This window comes from Marmota monax, unplaced genomic scaffold, assembly GCF_021218885.2.
Source record: "Marmota monax isolate L192 unplaced genomic scaffold, Marmota_monax_Labrador192_F-V1.1 WCK01_AAM20220418_F8-fsc00057, whole genome shotgun sequence".
Taxonomy (NCBI): Eukaryota; Metazoa; Chordata; class Mammalia; order Rodentia; family Sciuridae; genus Marmota; species Marmota monax.
In genome coordinates this window covers 9,476,953-9,498,705 of record NW_026693933.1, presented here as the reverse complement: position 1 = coordinate 9,498,705, position 21,753 = coordinate 9,476,953, and the positions used below count along the sequence as shown (strand labels likewise).

The window sequence follows — 21,753 nt, the reverse complement described above, 5'->3', positions numbered from 1 at the left end:
TTTACAATGATTTAAGCAGACTAAAATCAAGTCTTCCCATAAAATTAGTTCAACTTCTATGTAAATCATTCTGTGTGATATCTATGCATCCTTCAGTACCTACCATCATAATACTTGTTAAAGTAAACTTAGTTCAGTTTATTCTAACACTGATTTTTTTCCAAAACCTACAGGAAGAAACTATAAACAATAAAGATAAAAATCAATTACAGAGTTATTTTGGTCTTTTAATTTGCTGTAGATTTTCTCAAAGATCAAGATGACTGGGGCTGAGATTGTGGCTCAGTGGCAGAGCACTTGCCTAGCATGTGTGAGGCACTGGGTTCAATTCTAAGGACTGCATATAAATAAATAATAAAACAAAGGTCCATCAACAATTAAAAAAAATTTTTTTTAAAAAAGATGACAAACTGCAGTCATAAAGTAAACGTGTTCAAACAGCAATCAAAATTGAATTACCTGGAATTGTTTTTTACATAAGACTTGGTTAAAAATACAACATACCAAACTGTAAAAAACAATAGTCAATGTGTTAATAATCTACTACAGGAAAAATTATTCAGAACTCACAAACACTCTGTAAGACCCTAATGAAGTTTTAATTAAAAAGCCAACTTAAAAGATATATATGCTTTTAGGACTGGGGTGGTGGCTCAATGGTAGAGTGCTCGCCTAGCATGCATGAGGCACTGGGTTCGATTCTGGACACCACATAAAAACAACCTAATGTATCCACCCAAAACTAAAAGATACATAAATAAATAAATATTTTTTAAAAGATATATATGCTTTGGGCTGGAGTTGTGGCTCAATATTAGAGCGCTTGTCTAACATGCATGAGGCACTGGATTCAATCCCAGCACCACATAAAAATAAATAAATGAATGAATAAAACAAATAAATAAAGGTAGTGTGTGTCAGGGTTTTTAGCCCCCGACCAGCGGGAAAAGCATGCCCTGACCAAGACAAGACAAGAAAGGTAAAGGTCTACTGGCGGCCCACACCCCAGCACCCAGCCCTCCCTCCTGGGAGGACAATCAAACGTGCCAGGGAGAATAGTCAAAGCAGGATCTCATTTAATAAGGAAGTACACACAGCTTATATACTGCACAGGAGCCAATCAGAATAAAGGTCAGAGGAGTGGAGTAAGTTCACATGTACACCCATCCCATAGTCTGTAAGGGAAGGCAAGAGCTGTCCAGAGGGTGGAAGAGTCCTGGACCTATCCTGGAGGTGGTCCACCTCCTCCGTCACCGCCCACCACCGTCTCCTGGCTAATCGCCAGGAGCCGTCCCAGGCGCATGTGTGGCCTCAAGACCAGGAAGCAGGCAGCCATGCCCTACAAGTGTGTCCATCTACAACTAAAAAATATTGTTTAAAAAGATATATATGCTTTAAAAATTATATATTTTTCTCCAAATATTGAAAAATTAGACTGAAAAGGCCTACCTTCCCCACAGTCCAGAATAGGATAAAGCTGGAAAACTCTTAAACTATGAAATTAGTTCTAGAATAATTACCACTCCACTACCAACTAAGTGTTCAGAAGATGAAGAGAGATAATCAAGTTTGATTAATTCATAATAGATTCCTTCTGTAAAAATATTAAATCCTCAAGAGAATACAGAGAATTGCCAGTTTACTCACAATGTTTCAAGCCTAAAGAGGTTAGTTGAGATTGAATACCCTAATCCCTCCATCTGTTTTCATATGAAAACAACTTAAAATACTTGCAAGAAATATTATATGACTCTGTCTCAAAAGAAATAATTTGAAAGGGCTGGGGATGGAGATATGAAAAATTGTGCTCTATATGTGTAATATGAATTATAATGCATTCTGCTGTCATATATAACAAATAAGAATAAAATTTTTTAAATTTTTTTTAAAAAGGGGGGAAAGCATGGGGGTGGGTCTGGTGATGTAGCCCAGTGGTAAAAGCACCCCTGGGTTCAATACCCAGGAGCAAAAAAGAAAGAAAGCAAAGAAAAAGAAAGAAGTATTAAGTATTATGTCCAGTCATTTAAAAAAAAAGAGTAAACAAAAGATACCATGATCTAAAAAATATACCTTTGGGGAAGTACCCTATTTATCACCTGTATGAAGTAGATTTTATACTACAACAGACAGTCTTAACAGTTCAAAGCAAAAAAGTCTTAAAAATTACTCCAAAATGTTCATGTTACTGAACACCAAGGAAGCCATGTAAAATGTTTTTAAAGAACATTTAAGAGGTAGAAATGTGATATGGTTGAGTGATAGAGCACTTGTCCAACATGCTGGAATTCAATCCCCAGCATGGCAAAAAAAAAAAAAAAAGAATATAAAAAATTTACTTAAATGGGAGAATGTTTACACTGTTAATATAGTCTCAAATATTTATACACTCAGAAAAAAAGCTAAAGTATATAAAACAAAACATAAATGTAATAGCTCTCTTATTTTAAAAAGTATATTTATATACAACTTTTATGAATAAAGCTCTAGTAAAATGAGGTACAGAGTTCAGTTAGAAGCAACTGTTTTTCCTTACTTCTTCCAAATTATTCTTTTCAACCAACTTCCATCTTAGTCGAGCTTTTAAGCCTTTCAGTGTCTTCTTAATGGACAGCAAGTGATCCACACTGGGGCTCTTATTTAAACATTCAATAATCTGTTTTTTAAACTAAGAGAAAGAATTACCATATTTTCAAATACAACAGACAGTAATATTAACTGAACAGTTACTTACTGACCATTTATTATTTCTCCAAGATCTGACTACAACTGAAATACTCTGAAAATTCTATAATTTTCAACAAGACAATTCTACCAATTTCCTAATTATCCACACTTCAAGAAATCTCAGTTTCAGCACTAAAAGTAACAAAGTCAATACTTCAACTAAGACATACAATAAGACATACATTGTTAATATGGATGCAAACTGGAATATCTAGTGAGGATGTAAATTGAAATAATCTTTCCCAAAATGGTTTGACTATATGTACCAAGTTTTAATAATTTTCATTCATGATAATGTGGGAATTAAAATTTTAGGAATCTGAGAGATTATAAAAATTATGGGCCAGGCATGATAGTGCACACCTGTAATCCCAGTGGCTCAGGAGGTTGAGTTCCAGGAGGACTGCAAGTTCAAAGTCAGTCTCTGCAACTTAAGCAACTTAGTGAGACCCTATCTCAAAATAAAAAAATGAAAAGGGCAGAGGATGTGGCTCAGTGCTTAAGAATCCGTGGATTCAATCCCTGATACCAAAACAAAAAACAAACAAACAAAAAAAAAGTGTGTTGTTTTGTTTTTTGTGTTTTTTTAAGGCAGGAGAAAAAGTTACCTTAATGTCCAACATATATGATGAAAGGTTAGATAACATTATACTTCTATATAGGAATGATGATTTATTTACTCAAAATGACAGCACAAAAGAATCATTAATCATATGGGAAAATGCTCATAATATACTACTGAAACATTATAATAAGCATTCTGTATATATTTTCTCTCCATTCAAAAAGGAAATAATATGAATCTTTCTCAAAGGACAAAAGAATAACAATTATGTTTTCAAATACATAAGAAAATCAAAGATATTAGACTTAATAAAAAATGTATTTAGTCAGACACAGAGGCACACACCTGCAATCTCAGCTACTTGAGAGTCTTAGGCAGGAGGATAGCAAATTTGAGGCCAGCCTGGGAAACTTAGTAAGAACATATCAAAATAAAAATAAAAAGGGCTACAGATGTAGCTCAGTGGTACAGCAGCCTTGGGATCAATCCCCAGCTATTAAAAAAATACACACATACATATGTATGTGCATAAATCCATACATATGCATATATTTATATCAATAAAAATCATCATTCCCACTTTATAGTGAATTCAATTATATACCTTATAACTACAGCTATAGTTTTCCCAGCAATAATAATTTACTGACCCAATGAGAATTAAACTACTAGAGAAAAATTTAAATGTTAAAAAAAAATCCAAAGCATCAATTTGGAAGAACATTAAGACAAAACAAAATCCAACCTCAGCACTGTTCCTGTACTTGGATTGTACTGTGGCAATGAGCCTTTCCTCTGAACGGATTTTCTGTAGTACTTGACTGTAAGTGTTTAAAATGATCTCCTTGTCTGCATCACCTTGCTCCTAAATAAAATCACATGTGGAATCATACATGAGAATAGCCAAAAATAGTTAAAATCTTCAATAATAATAAATAAAGTTCAAAATTACACCTTTAAATTACTATATTTATTTCAAATGACTTCTCAAGAACAATTTTTTTCTAGATAGAACCTTGATATTAAAGACATTTAATGGAAAATTTTACCCCTATTACTCTATATATTATCCCCGAAGCTGTCTGGAATAAATGCTAAAGAAAATCAGGAATACTAACCTGCTAAATAAAGAAACAAACAATATAAAAAACTTCAACACTCATTGTAGAAATCATCTATTAACATCCACTTATATCATACCTGACAACACCAACCAAACCTATTTAACAAAAGGAAAATTCAGTTGTTCATAGAGTAAAAAAGAAAAGAAGTAAAATGAAAAGCATAATCACTGAGACTTTGGAAAGCAACTTGAACAACTAATGAGCATCCTAATGAGAAATGTTAAGATTACAAAATACTCTTCTGGAATCAATATCAAAAGCAGTAGAAAATGGGAAATAATTGAAATCAGAACCCAAATCAATGAAATTGAAACAAAAAGAATTTTTTAAAAAATCAACAAAATGGTTTGCTTGAAAACAAATAAAATTGATAAACCCTCAGCCAAGCTAACGAAGAAAAAGAGAAAAAAAGTCACTCTCATTATTAATTATTTTAGTAATTTACTAAAATTCTTGATTAAAAAAAGGAAATATCATGGATTGTGGTTGTGGCTCAGTGGTAGAGCACTTGTCTAGCATGTGTGAGGCACTGGGTTCAATCCTCAGCATCATATAAAAATAAATAAAATTTGATACAGGAATACATATTATACACAATAAAAAAGGGAATACTAATTAACCTGTGTGTCTACTTCCAAAGCTCTCCCAAATTTTTAGTTGTTTTTAATTGAAGTCACTATATACAATAAACACAAGAATCAAATGATATAGAAAGCTGATCCACTCAGATGAAGAGAGATTTCCTTGAATTAAATATTAGCTTTTAAAGTGTGAAATGTTCTATTAAAGTGAAAATACCACCCTACAGAAGAATAAGATTTTGCACTATATACAGATTACAACTTCAAGTGTTACTCTTTCAAACAGGACTATAAGAGGAAAGATCAGATCAGTCTTAATACTTCCTAGTTAGCAAAAGAAACCATCTTAATAGTTAATACTTTCTGGGCTGGGGATGTGGCTCAAGTGGTAGCGTGCTCGCCTGGCATGCATGCGGCCCGGGTTCGATCTTCAGCACCACATACAAACAAAGATGTTGCGTCCGCCAAAAACTAAAAAATAAATATTAAAAATTCTCTCTCTCTCTCTCTCTCTCTCTCTCTCTCTCTCTCTCTCTCCTCTCTCTTTAAAAAAAAGTAATTAAAAATAATTTTAAAAAGTAAAAAAAAAGTAATTAATAGTTAATACTTTCTAACAAAAGAAAACACTGCTTCAAAGAAAGCAATAATAAAGAATATCATTACTCACAATCAGAGATATTTCCAGCTCTTTACAGACACATGACTCAGTCTTCTCTAGGATTTCGTCAATATTACCAAGTGTGTCTTCAGAAATCAGTGATTCTTCCAAAGACAGATCAAAAACCTCATTTGCAAAAAAATAAAAAATAAATAAACTCAATTAATTCAGTTAGGATTCATTTTACCTTTATACCTGAAAAAAAGCATTAGGAATGCCCTGAGTGATACAGGGGAAATAAGATTACAGAGGAAAAAAGAAAAGACTTACCCTCATAAAACACATGTACCAGAAAAGACAAGTTACATGCATGTAGCATACCTAAAGAAAATTAGTGTTTAAGAAAGGTGAGAGGACAATGCAGAGGAAAAGTAAGGGCAAAAGCAAAACCTAAATGATGTTTGTTGTTTTTTGTTTTTGTTGTTGTTGGGTGTTTTTTTTTTTGTTTTGTTTTGTTTTGTTTTGACAATAATGAAAGGAGCAGTCTGACTAAAAGCTGATAAAGAACCTTGATCCTCAGGTAGCAAATTTAAACCTGACAGGGATGAGTAGACAATGTTAGCTTTTAAACAAAGGATATGATTAATGTATATGGAGTCCCCCCCCCCATTTTATGCCACAAATGGCACTGAATAAGAGTTTTCTTTACCTTTAGAGTGCTCTGGAACCATGCTACAAGATGTTGCAGAGAAGCCTCAGTTTCACTCCTCACATTGGTGAATTCCTGTCTTTTATCACACTTCCACTCATAAAATTTTTTAAGTATTTCTTCAGAATTTGTTCCTTCTTTGGCCTGTCCATACACTGCTTCTAAAGAGGTTGATAAATCCTACAAAAAGAAATATTTCTGTTTATTAAAGATTATTTTCAGGCATAGAAGTGCACACCTGTAATTCTATTGACTCAGGAGGTGGGGACAGCAGGATCACAAGTTCAAGGCCAGCCTCAGTAACTTAGCAAGACCTTGTCTCAAAAAAATATATATGTACAGGCCCAGAAACTTAGCTCAATGGTAAAGCATCCCTGAGTTTAATCCCAAGAACCAGAAAAAAATATATTAAAACTTATTAACTTCAAGTTAGGATTCAAGCACTGTATTGAACATAGGAGATTAAAAAACAGTATTTGAATCCCCATTCTTAAGAAGTTTATAAATAAAACTTAAGACTTATCAGATGAAAACACAGAACTATCTAAAAGGTGATTTTTGGACCATTGAAGTAAAAGTTATATTAAGTCAATTCATTCAAACAGCAAGTTTTATATTCTTAGGTTTTTTTTTATTATTGGTTGTTCAAAACATTACAAAGCTCTTGACATATCATATTTCATACATTTGATTCAAGTGGATATTCTTAGGTTTTTAACAAATTAGAAATTGGCCTCTATTTCCTGACTTTTTAAGAGTATCAAATGTTTGTCCTGACATGGTGTTCCCAGTATATTGCTGGACAAAAATATATTATTCACCGAAATATACAAATAATTCCAATTAAGTAAAAACATTAAGCATATATATGTACTTGAAAGCATTTTTAAAAGACTGGGGGGGAAAAATTTTTTAAAAAAGGTATTTCACCAAAATAGAAAAGAAACAAACGAGAAGAGGATCAAGAGGGAATAAGGACAGGAAGGCCTAGGGAAGTAATGGGAAACAAAATCCACTAAATTATGCTATGTACACATATGAACATACCCCAGTGATACCACTTACATACATATATATTTATAATGCACTAATTAAAATAATAATAGGAGGGAGACAGAGCAAGCAGATGAGGGAAGGAGAAAGGGAAGGGGAAGGAAAGGTAAGATGCTGGGAGATGTGATTTATCAAATTATGTCATGTGCATGTACAAATATGACATAATGAATCAATTATTTATAATTAAAATGTACCAATAAAAACAAATAAAAAGTAAAGAAAAAAATAAAGAATGGAAGAGACAAGGTAGGTACCCAACACAATCTGCTGACTCTCTCAAGGAATCAAACCCTAGAAATGGTACAGAGACAAGAGAAAAGCTTAATAGTTTCCAAAAAAAAAACACTTATCACAAAACTCTTTGAGAAATCCTCAAAAGACAATGGATGGTGCTTACCACTAAATGAATAGTTCTTGCAAGTGTAAGAAGATCTATATACCACAGCAAAAAATAACTTGTGGGAAAACAGAACTTCCTTCATGTAACCTACTCTCTCTCTCTTTCCTTGGGCAGGAAAACAGCAGCACCAGCAAGAGGCAATGGGGTTATACCACATAAGGTCACAGATGAGGCAAAAACTGATAACCAGGAGAGCAAGGTTGGCCAGCCCCTGAACATTCTCTTTCCTTCCCATTTCTCCTAAATACATGGGAGCATTTATGTCCAAGTGGTAGCCCCCAACAGAGGTTGAGGTAAAGGAACTGGGAGAGATATAGAACACAATTTTTCATATGTATAATAAGAATTGTGATGCATTCCACTGTCATGTATTTAAAAAATAAAAGCAATTAAAAAAGAAAAAAATAAAATTAAATGAATTGAAAAAAAAAAAAAAAGGGAACTGGGAGGAATGCTGATTAAGACCATCTAGAAGAGAAGCAGATAGGCAATAGCTACACCCTAACTGCAACACCAGAAGTTCTACACCACAAAAAACAACCCCATTCTATTCCCTGAAGGCATCAGAAATCTTTAAAAATTATAGTATAGGATGTCACTCTTACTCTGCCTCTCTACCATGTTATCCCATACCTACACAACATACAGAGCTAAGGCAGTTCTAGTCCCAAGGAAATATGGAATCTTAAAGACAGGTAAAAGGGAAGATGAAATGTGTGAAATACACAAGTTCTTGGAGAGAAGTATAACAAAATAAGCTACCTTATAAAAGAAGCAAAATCAGTAACAGATTCCCAGATAATAAGAACTCAAAATAAGCATAACAAATAACAAAAGAAAGAGTATTGGAAATACAACCTGGTACTTTAAATAATAACCAACTAAAGATAATGGGTATGAATGGAACCAATTTAAAAAACACAATGGACTAGAAAAATGACAGAAGACATACAGTTAGAGAACCTACTGGTGAGACAGATGGTTAAATCAAGGATACCTCCAAAAAGCCCCTAAAAGGGATAAAAAGAAAAAACTGCATTAACAGTTATAATATGCAGAGGATAAAAGTTTAAATATCCATGTAACAGAAGATCTGGAATGAAAGAAAAATTCATGAGGTGGGGTAGCAGCTGCAGCACTTTCTTAAATATATATCAAAGATTTCCTAGAATTAAAGAAAGATAAGAATTCAAAACTGAACTGACCTGAATTATATCAAAACTTAAACATGTTATAGTGTAATTTAGTAACAGTCAAGAGAAAATTTTAAAGCTTTCAGAGTGACAAAAAGTCAAAGAACTGATAAATTACAAAACTCAGATAACAATAGATTATCATTATCAACGTTCCATAGAGAAAAATGGCCTTTGGATCTAATAATTTTATAGCCAGTTAAATAATTTATATGAGAGACAGAAACATGATATCTTTAAATATTTAATGCCTCATAAAGTCAACTACACAAAAATGTCTCTGAAAGCACAAGGAAAATATCCTAATATCTTGAAAAAGTCCAAAGACACCAAATAACACCTAAGAAATAATGAGAAAGTAACTCCAAATTTTATTTGATTGAACTATCAAACACAGTATTCATAACTTGTGACTATAATCCTGATCAACAATATTGGTTGTTTTGCTGGTTGCTTTAGGGAATGAGACAGAAAGGGGGACACCAAAGACAGGGGAGATCTTAAGTATTAGGGATAGAAGTGAGACAAAAAGGAAAAAAGAAATCATAATAAAGATACAAAAATAAGATCATGGAAATAAGTTCTAAACAAACAGTAATTAGATATGTAAGTCAACTAAGTTACCAATCAAAAGATAAATTTCTAAGTTGAAGTCTTTTAAGAATTGATCATGAGTGCATTAGTTAAGAGGTAGTTCAAAAACAGGATACAAAGAAAAAAGAAAAAATATATAAAGTAATTATTAACCAAAAATGAAAGTGGGATGGTAATTTTAAAAAGAAACAAGATTTTATACCAAAATGTGATAAGTGAAAAAATAAGATTACATAGTGGTTAAAAAGAAAAGTTTAAAATATAATTGTGAATATATTAATGTCCAGTGTGTTTGTGCGTGTGTGTGTATCCCTCTAGTTCCTTCAGGTGTTCAAAATACATACATACCAAAAAGTAAGTAAGGATAAGGATTAAAGCTTAAGATGATATACAGTTATGCATTTTTTAACATTTCAGTCAGTAAAATCACATATACAACAGTGGTTCTATATGACCGCAATTGAACTGAAAAATTTATATCACCTAGTGATAACATAGTTATCATGATGCATTACTGACATGTTAGTGGTGATACTGGTGTAAATAAACCTACTGCACTGACAGTTGTATAAAAGTATATAACACATAAAAATTATATATATTACATATTTGAAAATTATAATGAAAGATCGTTACTAGTTAATGTATTTAATAGTCTAAGGAAACTTTTTTGTTATTTTAAGAGTATACTACTTCTACTTATTAAAAAAAAAAGTTAACTCTTGATTTTTATTTTAAAGGCAGCACATCTCCCTACAAGATTAAGATATTGGATAAAATTCAAGGGACTCATCTTCGACTGAAGCACTCCTGACCTGACTGGTGATTAATAAACATACCAAGAGAATACGGCTGCACAAATGCCAGAATCTGATCAGATAAAACAGTTTAGGGAATTCCTCGGAACATACAATAAACTTACAGAAACCTGCTTTCTGGACTGTGTAAAAGACTTTACAACAAGTAAAACCTGAAGAGATCACCTGTTCAGAACACTGCTTACAGAAATATTTAAAAATGACACAAAGAATATTCATGAGATTTCAAGAATATCATATTCAGCAGAATGAAGCCCTGGCAGCCAAAGCTTGACTCCTTGGTCAACCACGATAGAGAGAAATCCTGATGGATGGACTTTCAATGAAAGATTGCCAACAGCTGTTGCACTGGAAATGAGGATTTATATGACAGAATCCCCTGTTAAACCACCCGTCATGACTCTTTGGCAGTGGAAACCAATGAAGAAACAACATCACTGTTCACCAAGAATAATTAAAATAAAAGATCTTATTGTTCAGAGAAAATACTAAGATACATTTGTTGAGGCCTTAAGATTCTGCAGCTTGGTCACACTTGATTAGAAAAATAAACCACTGTTTCTTCCATTGTGACTATTAATTTTAAAGCAAAATATGTGTGCAATCACATGTATGATAGAAAAATTTTTATTCTAAAAGTGAAAAAAATGAAAATATCACTAAAAAAAATTAACTCTTAAATAGTCTCAGGAAGGTACCTTCAGGAGGTACTCCAGAAGAAAGCATTATCATCATAGGAAATGACAGTTCTGAGTGTCTGAAAGACATTCCAGTAAGACAACATGTGGAGGCAGAAGACAGAAATATTGATTATTAAGCCCCCGCAAAGGCCTAAGCTACTATGTTTGTGTCTGTTTTTAACAAAAAAAGAAAAGAAAGTTTAAAAAGTAAAAATAAATAAAAATTTGAATAACAGAAAAAGTTTATAGATTGAGGGTACAGAGAAAAATATTTTTTACAGCTGTACAATGTATTTGTATTTTAAACTATTACTACATGAGTCCAACAGTTGAAAAATAAAGTAAACTAAGGTTAATTTATTATTAAACTAAAAATTATTTTTATTAGTGTCACCTAAGCATAGTGTTCATAAAGTCTACAGTAATGTAAAATAATGTCCCAAGGCTTCACACTCACTCACCACTCACTTAGCAACTCACCAGGGCAACTTACAATCCTGCAAGCCCATGGTAAATGCCTTATAAAGGTGCACCGTTTTAATCTTTTATACCATATTTTTCCTATACTTTTTCAATGTTCACACTCACAAATACTTAGCACTGCATTACAAACACCTACAGTATTCAGTACAGAAAAAATGTACTTATTTGTAGCCTAAAAGAAATAAGCTCTACCACTTATAGGTACCACTTACAGGTATTCATTAATAGGCTATATTACCAGGTTTATGTAAGTATACTCTGTGATGTTTGCACAACAATGGAACTGCCTAACAATGCATTTCTGAGAATGTATCCCCTTTATTAAGTGATAAATGACTGTGTATATCTAGAACTGCACCCCAAGAAAACCTAGAATATACTTTTTTAACTCATAAGGAACAATTATGAAAAACCAACCATGTATTTTATGCGACAAAAGGATTAATAAATGCACTGGAAGTTAGAAATCATGAACTTTAATTTTTTTGACTAACTTTCATTATAGAAATGTGTTTCTTAAGTACTTGAAAAATATAAACAAACTATTTCTTAGCAAAATGAACCAAAGTTTAAAGAATATTCTGGTGACGTAGGTAAATAAAGAGACAAGGCAGGCAAAAAGTCTTTTAATTCAGGTTAAGCATCTCTTCTCCAAAATTCTTTAAGTGTTTCAGGTTTTAAACTATCTCCAAATACATAATGAGTTATCTTAGGGATGTGTTTTCCAAGTCAAAACACCAAATTCATTTGTGTTTCATATACATCATATACACATACCCTAAAGGTTACTTTTAAGTAATTTTTACATGAAAAAAATTGCATACATTGAACCACTAGAAAGCAAAAGTGTCCATTCATGTTAAAACTACTAGAGAAACTAGGGACATAAGGAATTTACCTCAACATCATACAGGTTATATATGACAAAACGAAAGCCACCATCATATTGAATGGGGAAAAATTGAAAGCATTTACTCTAAAATAGAAACCAGACAAAAATGTCCACACTCATCACTTCCATTCAATATAGTACTTGAAATTTTAGCCACAGCAATTACACAGGAGAATAAGATACAAAAAGGGAAGGAAGGAGTCAATGTATGGCTGTTAACAGATGATGATTTTATATTTAAATTTAAAAAAAAAACTCCACTAGAAGACTTTTTGAGCTGATATAAATTCAGCAAAGTAGCAGGAATAGAAGATCAACATACAAAAATCAATGGCTTTTCCATACACCAATAACAAATCCCCTAAAAAAACATGAGAATAATTTCATTCATGATTACCTTAAAAAATAAAATATTTAAGAATAAATCTATCCAAAGAGGTGAAGACCTCTACAATGAACATTACAGAACACTGAAAAAGAAATAGAAGACACTAGAGCATGGAAAGACCTTCCATGTTAGTGAATGGACAGAATTAATATCATTAATATGGCCATATTACCAAAAGCAATCTACAGGTTCAGTGCAATCTCCATCAAAATACCAATGACATTCTTTTATGGTAAACTAGGAGAAAAAAAAAGATCTAAAATTCATAAGGAAAAATAAAAGACCCAGAATAGTCAAAAGAAATCTGAGCAAAAAGAACAATGCTGGAGGCATTGCAACTTCAAATTATATATATTACAGAGCTATGATAAAAAAATAAATAGGTTGATATTGGCATAAGAACACATACCAAGACCAGTGAATAGATGACAGAGACAAAGCCATACAAATATAGTCATCTGATTTTTGACAAAGATGCCAAAAACATGATAGAGGAAATGTAAACTTTGTAACAAACAGTGCTGGGAAAACTAGATATCCATATATAGAAGAATGATGTGTGTTTTCTGCTTTGTTTTGTTGGCAAAACTAGGGATTAAATTCAGAATCTTAAACATGCTATATGCAAGCACTCTACCACTGAGCCACATCCCCAGCTCTACATACAGAAGAATGAAACTGGATTCTTCTCTCTCACCCTGCATAAAAGTAAACTCAAAAGTGGATCAAAATCTAAGAAATTACAACAGAAACCTTGCAACTACCAGAAGAAAATACAGGGTCACCACACCAACATATAGGCAATGACTTCCTCAAAACTCAGGAAATAGTACCAAGAATAAATAAATGGGATGGCATCAAATTGAATTGTTTCCGCACATCAAAGGAAGCAAAGTATAGAGCCTAGAGAATGGGAGAAAATCTTTGCCAGTTACTCTTTAACAGGGGATTATATACAAAGAACTCAAAAAACTGAACACCAAAAAAATAAAAATAACCACCCAATCAATAAGTTGGCAAATGAACTAAACAGACACTTCCCTGGAAAAATACAAATGCTCAAAATATAAGAAAAAAACGTTCAACATCTTTAGCAATCAAGGAAATGCAGGGCTGAGGTTATGGCTCAGTGGTAGAAGACTTGCCTAGCATGTGTGAGGCACTGGGTTGGATTTTTATTTTAAATAAATAAAAATTAAGGTCCTCAACAACTAAAAAAACTTTTTTTTTAATTAAGGAAATGCAAATCAAAACTGTGCTGAGATTTCATCTCACCACAGTTAGAATGGCAATCATCAAGCACATCCTAGCAACAATATTTTCATTCTGTTGGCATTTTTCATTCCTGTAAGGGCCGTCTCATCAGCTGTAAGCAGGCCTGGGTTCAGTCCCTAGTACCGGGAGGCAGGAGGAGGGTGTGGGGTGTACACACAACGACTTAAACTGGAATTCAGCAAAAAAAAAAAAAAAAAGCTGTGCAGCTGTCAGTACTTTCTAAAATCTCAAGGTAAATACTAATTTCACCTCTCTCACTGAGTAAATTTATAATTTAATATATATTTAATATATTTTTAATTCCAACCTTCAATGTTTTTAAGCGTTTATTAAGCGGTAATTCATCCACTTCCAGAATAAAAACTTCTACTGCCATATATAGCTTCTGTTGTACTTCATTTCTTTTGGCAATCAAAACATTCCCTTCATTCTGGAGGAAGGAAAAGAAAAACCACCATTAATATATCGGGTGTTTTTCACGCATTTACCTACATGAAAAAAAAAAGTGATTTCTAAAATTTAACATTACTTTCACCAAGCATAGTAGCATTTAAGACAAATACTTTTCTCCTTATCACCAAAGAGACAAAGAACATCTCTTCCCTTAATAAAAACATTTAAATTCAACAATCTTGCCCTGAGAATCTTTATTTTTTATTATGTCTGCAATGAAAGTTGTTAATAAAATTATACAAATTCCTATTAATTACACACTACCTTTCTTTTACTCCCATCCCATCCTCAATTCTTTCATCTACTCATCTTTCAAGATTTAGTTAAACTTCACTGGAACAAAGCCTCCAATTTGCCCAAGAGGTCCTTTGTAAATTATGTATGTAAAAGATAACCAAGAGGGGCCTGAGGTTGTGGCTCAGCAGTAGAGCGCTCACCTAGCAAGTGTGAGACTCTGGGTTCGAGATCCTCAGCACCACATAAAAATAAAAACAAATAAAAATAAAGGCATTGTGTCCAACTACAACTAAAAAAAAATTTAAAAAAGATAACCAAGAACCCTATGCATTATCTCTACTGTAGTACTTACCATTTTATATTGAAACTATTAGTACATCCATCTAATACCAAAAAAGAAAGAGAAAAATTATGTCCTAAATATAAATATACATACATATATATATATATACATATATATATGTATATGTGTGTGTGTGTGTGTGTGTATATATATATATATATATATATATATATCTCCAAATTACAGATAATGGCTATATATAGCCATTATCTATAATCATATCTGGAACATATACTTAAATGCTTGAATTTCTGAATATTTTTTCTTACATAAGCTCAGACTATTTTATACTATAAACAAAAAGAAAACAACTTCAAGTAAAACTTCATCAAAAAATAAATTAGCAAACAAGGAATTAGGCAGTACATACATAAATAAAAGTAACAGTTCTAAGACCAAATTAAATACAAGACGGTTAACTTTGAGTGCAATTTTTATTACATATTTATTCAGTAATCTACTCTTCAGTTTACAAAATGAACCTTAAGTCCTGAAACATCAAGAGTAGTAGGAATAATTAATTGCTTTAAAAAAAAGTCACATTTGCACTACTAGAACATTATGTCTGAAAGTCAAATTAATCTTCTTTCCTCTCTGTCCTGAATTATTTTCCCATGCCCAAACCACAAAAACAAAATAAGACCATAAAAGCAGGTCTTTTTCATCTTACTATATGAAATTCATTAAGATGTATTTAAATGGTGCTGGGAAAACTGGAAATCCATATGCAACAAAATGAAACTGAATCCCTTTCTCTCGCCATGCACAAAAGTTAATTCAAAATGGATCAAGGAGCTTGATATCAAATCAGAGACACGCCATCTGATAGAAGAAAAAGTTGGCTACGATCTACATACTGTGGGGTCGGGCTCCAAATTCCTCAATAGGACACCCATAGCACAAGAGTTAATAACTAGAATCAACAAATGGGACTTACTTAAACTGAAAAGTTTTTTCTCAGCAAGAGAAACAATAAGAGAGGTAAATAAGGAGCCTACATCATGGGAACAAATTTTTACTCCTTACATTTCAGATAGAGCCCTAATATCCAGAGTATACAAAGAACTCAAAATATTAGACAATAAGATAACAAATAACCCAATCAACAAATGGGCCAAGGACCTGAACAGACACTTCTCAGAGGAGGAAATACAATCAATCAACAAGTACATGAAAAAATGCTCACCATCTCTAGCAGTCAGAGAAATGCAAATCAAAACCACCCTAAGATACCATCTCACTCCAGTAAGATTAGCAGCCATTCTGAAGTCAAACAACAAGTGCTGGCGAGGATGTGGGGAAAAGGGTACTCTTGTACATTGCTGGTGGGACTGCAAATTGGTGCGGCCAATTTGGAAAGCACTATGGAGATTTCTTGGAAAGCTGGGAATGGAACCACCATTTGACCCAGCTATTGCCCTTCTCGGACTATTCCCTGAGACCTTAAAAGAGCGTACTACAGGGATACTGCCACATCGATGTTCATAGCAGCACAATTCACAATAGCTAGACTATGGAACCAACCCAGATTCTCTTCAATAGATGAATGGATTAAAAAAAATGTGGCATTTATGCACCATGGAGTATTATGCAGCACTAAAAAATGACAAAATCATGGAATTTGCAGGGAAATGGATGGCGCTAGAGCAGATTATGCTAAGTGAAGCTAGCCAATCCCTAAAAAACAAATGCCAAATGTCTTCTTTGATATAAGGAGAGTAACTAAGAACAGAGTAGGGTCGAAGAGCATGAGAAGAAGATTAACATTAAACAGGGATGAGAGGTGGGAGGGAAAGGGAGAGAGAAGGGAAATTGCATGGAAATAGAAGGAGACCCTCAGAGTTATACAAAAGTACATACAAGAGGAAGTGAGGGGAAAGGGAAAAATAATACAAGGGGGACAAATGAATGTCAGTAGAGGGGGCAGAGAGAGAAGAGGGGAGGGGAGGGGAGGGGAGGGGGGATAGTAGAGGATAGGAAAGGCAGCAGAACACAACAGACACTAGTATGGCAATATGTAAATCAATGGATGTGTAACTGATGTGATTCTGCAATCTGTATATGGGGTAAAAATGGGAGCTCATAACCCACTTGAATCAAAGTGTGAAATATGATATATCAAGAACTATGTAATGTTTTGAACAACCAACAATAAAAAATTAAAAAAAGAAAAGAATCTGTGCCAGAGAACCTGGGGAAAAAAAAAAGATGTATTTAAAAACTGACCTTGTGGTTTAAATGGAAAGAGAATAACTTTTCAGTCACACAAGCCTGGGTTCAAAATTCCATATCAACATTTAGAACTACACAATCTTGACCAATTTCCTTAACTCTGGTGAAACTGTTTCCTCATTTATGTAATAGTAACAAAAATGACCATTTTAAAAATCAATATGAGGTGCTCATCTAGCATGCGTGAGGCACGGTTCAATCCTCAGCACCACATAAAAATAAAATAAAGATATTGTGGCCACCTACAACTAAAAAATAAATATTTAAAAAAAGAAAAATTAGTGTGAAAGGGAAAATACTGGGGAATAATGCTGGCCAAATTATATTGTTGTATTGTATGCATGTACAAATATGTAACAACAAATCCCATCATTATATATAATTTATGATGCATGAATACAATATATTTAAAAATTAAGGTATGGAGGTTTATAAAATACCTACAACATTGCCTATATTTTATAGAGATTCAAAAATTACTGATTTTGATATTTTTATTTCCATAGTAATAAATGACCCATTACCCAAATCCAATCCTTTCTCCAAACTAAACATTCCTGGCATTTCCAAAGGCCTAGTTATCCTGTTCACACTTTTTATTTAGAGCCAACTGGGTTGCCAATTGGTCAACCTAGGTATAAATAATGAGTAAGATGTTCAGAGTATAACCAGAGGCAGAAACAACCAATACTTAAGATGGAACAAGTCCAATGACAATAAAAAGCTCATAGGTGTTACAGACAGCTTTAATGGTTGTGGGAAATATCTTTACAAGAAAAAAAGGTGTTCATTTTCATTCAATACAATAAACTAAAGAAAACTGAAATAGGAAATAAACAGACTTGTACTTAAGCTAATAAAAAAATGCACATGAGGGCTGGGGCTGTAGCTCAGTGGTGGAGTGTTTGCCTAGCATGTGTGAGGCAGTGAGTTAAATCCTCAGCACCACATAAAAATAAACAAAGGCATTCTGCCCATCTACAACTACAAAAAAAAAATTTAATTTACATGAAGTATTTCTTCATACCTTCCCCACTCACAAACTACCTCTCAACACTAGATGGCTTAGATAGTATTTAATAACATGGAAGAATCTAAAACACTACTTATACTAGAAGACAAGATCCACATGAGCATGTATGAAAGTTATCATAGTTCACAAGGCTCCTATGAATCCCTCAAAAGTTCATAATTATTATAATAACTCCACAAGTTGAGCTTCCCAGAGTCCCTTGAAAGACATACCCAAATGCAATAATCCCCATCAAGAATCTGTAGTTGAGGCTGGCTGCTGGCATACTCCTATAATCCCAGCCTCAGAGGAAGCTGAGGCAGGAGGATCACAAGTTCAAGGCCAAACTCAGCAACTTAGTGAAATCCTAAACAATTTAAGGAAACTATGGCATTGAAGAAGATAATGCTAAGTGAAGTTAGCCAATCCCAAAAAAACAAATGCCAAATGTTTTCTCTGATATTAGGAGGCTGACTCACAGTGGGGTAGGGAGGGGGAGCATGGGAAGTATAGACCAACTCTAGATAGGGCGGAAGGGTAGGAGGGAAAGGGAGGGGGCAGGGGGTTAGCAAGGATGGTGGAATGTGATGGATATCACCACCCAAAGTACATGTATGAAGACACGAATTGGTGTCAACATACTTTATATACAACCAGAGATATGAAAAACTGTGCTGTATATATGTAATAAGAAGAAAACAATTTAGCAAGACTGTTTCTCAAAATAAAAATTTAAGGACTGGCGATGTAGCTCAGTAGTAAAGCATTCCTGAGTCCAATCTCCAGTATCAAAGGATAAAAAACAAAAAGAATTTGTAGTTGATAATCGTTCCTAGTCCAGATACAATCAGGACTTACAGTTACTATAGATAATTTTGTCCAGTAATACAGGTGAACTATTTTATCAGATTTCCAAGAGAACAGAGAAGAGTTAATGAAAGATCATGCGAAAGGGAAAAGGTTCTGTTAACCATTTATCTACAATAACCAATTATCTTTCTTATAAAGCAATACTTTTGTAGCATTTTCACATTAACCATTTGATTATACAAATAAAGTATGTATTTAAAATGTGAATAAAGCATTTAGTTTATGCAAATATCATTGTAATAGCCACAGTCCATCTCTGCTTTCTCAAAAGATAGTATGCCTTCATGTTCAACTGATTAAAAAATATAAAAGAGAAAAATTCTCAACCCACCACATTATAACAACTTTGGATCTTCTCCTGAGCCAGACTGTATTCTGCCCAAATTTTCTCCAATTCATTCAAAGAGGCTAGAGTAGTAATGCACCCTTCATCCAACACTTGTATAGCATCTGAAAGGTCATTTCCAAAACGAACACTGATGTTGACACGCCTATTTTTTTAAAACAGCAAAAAAAATAAGATCAAGAAGTCAGAAAGTTAGCATAAGAAAAACTTACATATTACTGGTCTAAAAATTACTATTACCATTACTGGCTATGAAGAGATACATTTTAAAACATTATATAAAATCACATATAACTTTAATAAAAACTTAATTTTTAAAATTGGGGGAAAATAAATTTTTTAAAAACATGATATAAAAAGATACCTTCAAACATCTGAAGATTTAAACAATATCAAATGTCTTTTTTAAAATTTTTTTATTTGTTATTTTTAGATATACATGACAGTAGAAGGTATTTTGATATATTACACATACACAGAGTATAACTGATTCTAGTTAGGATCCATTCGTGTGGCTGTACATGATGTGAAGTTTCACTGGTGGTGTATTCACAAATGTCAAATGAACTTTGAATTTCTGATCTATAATCACATTTGTAAGAACTTCTCTGAAAATTTTAGACACAGCCAATCTTGTTTAGCAAAACTAGGATAGTCCTGGTAACCTAACAAACAGACTAGCATTTGAAGAGTTAAAAAATACAACCTCAAAAAAAAAATCTCCAAAAAAAGAAAAGAGAGGCAGGCTAATTAGAAAAACTAACAAGATCCATTCACTTTTTTCCCCCCAGCTTCCAAGCAGACTGCCACCATTCTAATAGGACATTGTTCCCTCAAACATAGATTAAAGCATATTGTCATTTTGGCCCAAAATCTTGTCTTAAGCTTTGTCAGAATGGCCACTTGGTTTTTTGGTAGTGTATCAAAAGTTCATTAGGCTCTAAAGGGACCAAGTTGCTCAAACTTTTAAAAGACACACCACATGCCAACTGATAGATTTATACTGAAAAAAAAAATTCCATTGAGGGGGAGAAAACTAACAAAATATTTATTCAGGGAAACGTCTCAGGGTATCAAAGTGCAGGAGAAAGTGAATTACTGGTTTTAAGTACAGTGTACAGGATGAAAAGAGACTGTGTCAAGAACTATTTTATTCAAACTGACAATTTAACAACCTTAACGAACAATAATGCAACCCTCTGTTAAGATAAAATACCTGTTATGGTTTAGCCATGAGGGAGTCCCCCAAAAGCTCATGTGTGAGACAATGCATGAAAGTTTAGAGTGAAATGAACTTTCACTTAACCTAATGAGTGTATTAATCCCCCATAATAGGGATTAACTGGATGATAATTACAGGCAAGTAGGGTGTGGCTAGAGGAGATGGGTCATGGAGTCAGGGGTGTCTTTGGGGGTACAGATTTCATCATTGGAGAGTGGAGCTTGCTCTCTCTGCTTCCTGGTACCATGCTCCCAGTTGCTTTCCTCCACCTCACTTTTCCACCATGAACTTCTGCCTAACCTCAGGACAAGGGGAACAAAGCCATCTGTGAACTGAGACCTCTGAATTCATGAGCCCCAAATAAACTTTTCCTTCTCTAAAACTGTTTTTGTCAGGGCTTTTTGTCACATCAGCAAAAAAAGCTGACTAAAACACGTAATTCTATTTTTTTTTTAATATTTACTTTTTAGTTGTAGTTAGACACAGTAACTTTGTTTTATTTATTTTTATGTGGTATTAAAGATGGAACCCAGGGCCTTGAATATGCTAAGTAAGCCTCCATAAATCTATTTTTATTAAGCTTATACATTTTATTTCCTCCCAGAATACTAATTAAAAAATAACAACTTGTTTCTACTTAAGGAAAAAAAGCCACGAATCAAATGAACCAAAAAAACTATTAAAACACTGCTTTTGTGGCAGAAAGGAGGCAATGGGGTTTAACAAACCATAAAAACTATACCTGGAACATAAAAAGAAATCTAAAGGAGACACTCTAGGATGCCGCCAATTGCTGGCATCATGAAGCAGTGCCAAAAACCTACATAATTTTAATGCAGACTTTTAAGAAATACTGAATAAACTCAACATAAGATTTGTGAACTCATTTCTTCCAACTCTATGAAGATCACTTTGTAAATAATATATTTTTTATTTATACAGAGCACAGTGAAGTAAT

General features: G+C 33.2%; 2 protein-coding genes across 2 annotated transcripts in view; one reads left to right on the top strand and one right to left on the bottom strand.

Moving 5' to 3' along the window:
• The window catches only part of Stk31 (serine/threonine kinase 31), a 75,406-nt gene that overhangs the window by 29,104 nt on the left and 24,549 nt on the right, over positions 1 to 21,753 (bottom strand). The window contains exons 10-15 of the mRNA XM_046463567.1: positions 19,559 to 19,718; positions 14,388 to 14,510; positions 6,302 to 6,481; positions 5,662 to 5,778; positions 4,035 to 4,154; positions 2,534 to 2,665 (exon numbers count right to left, since the gene is read on the bottom strand). Coding sequence (XP_046319523.1) covers positions 2,534 to 2,665; positions 4,035 to 4,154; positions 5,662 to 5,778; positions 6,302 to 6,481; positions 14,388 to 14,510; positions 19,559 to 19,718 — 832 coding nt within the window. The remainder of the gene's footprint in view (positions 1 to 2,533; positions 2,666 to 4,034; positions 4,155 to 5,661; positions 5,779 to 6,301; positions 6,482 to 14,387; positions 14,511 to 19,558; positions 19,719 to 21,753) is intronic.
• Positions 10,405 to 10,706, top strand: LOC124106064 (mitochondrial import inner membrane translocase subunit Tim9-like). The gene is made up of 2 exons (XM_046463619.2): positions 10,405 to 10,508; positions 10,591 to 10,706. Exons 1-2 carry the CDS (start codon positions 10,405 to 10,407, stop codon positions 10,634 to 10,636), a joined length of 150 nt encoding a protein of 49 aa, XP_046319575.1. The 3' UTR covers positions 10,637 to 10,706.

Bases quoted from the DNA above. Each gene is read 5' to 3' on its own strand.
- LOC124106064 (XM_046463619.2), top strand. From the start codon at position 10,405: ATGCCAGAATCTGATCAGATAAAACAGTTTAGGGAATTCCTCGGAACA. The intron at 10,509-10,590 runs TAAAACCTGAAG...CATGAGATTTCA, and splicing joins GTAAAAGACTTTACAACAAG to AGAATATCATATTCAGCAGA.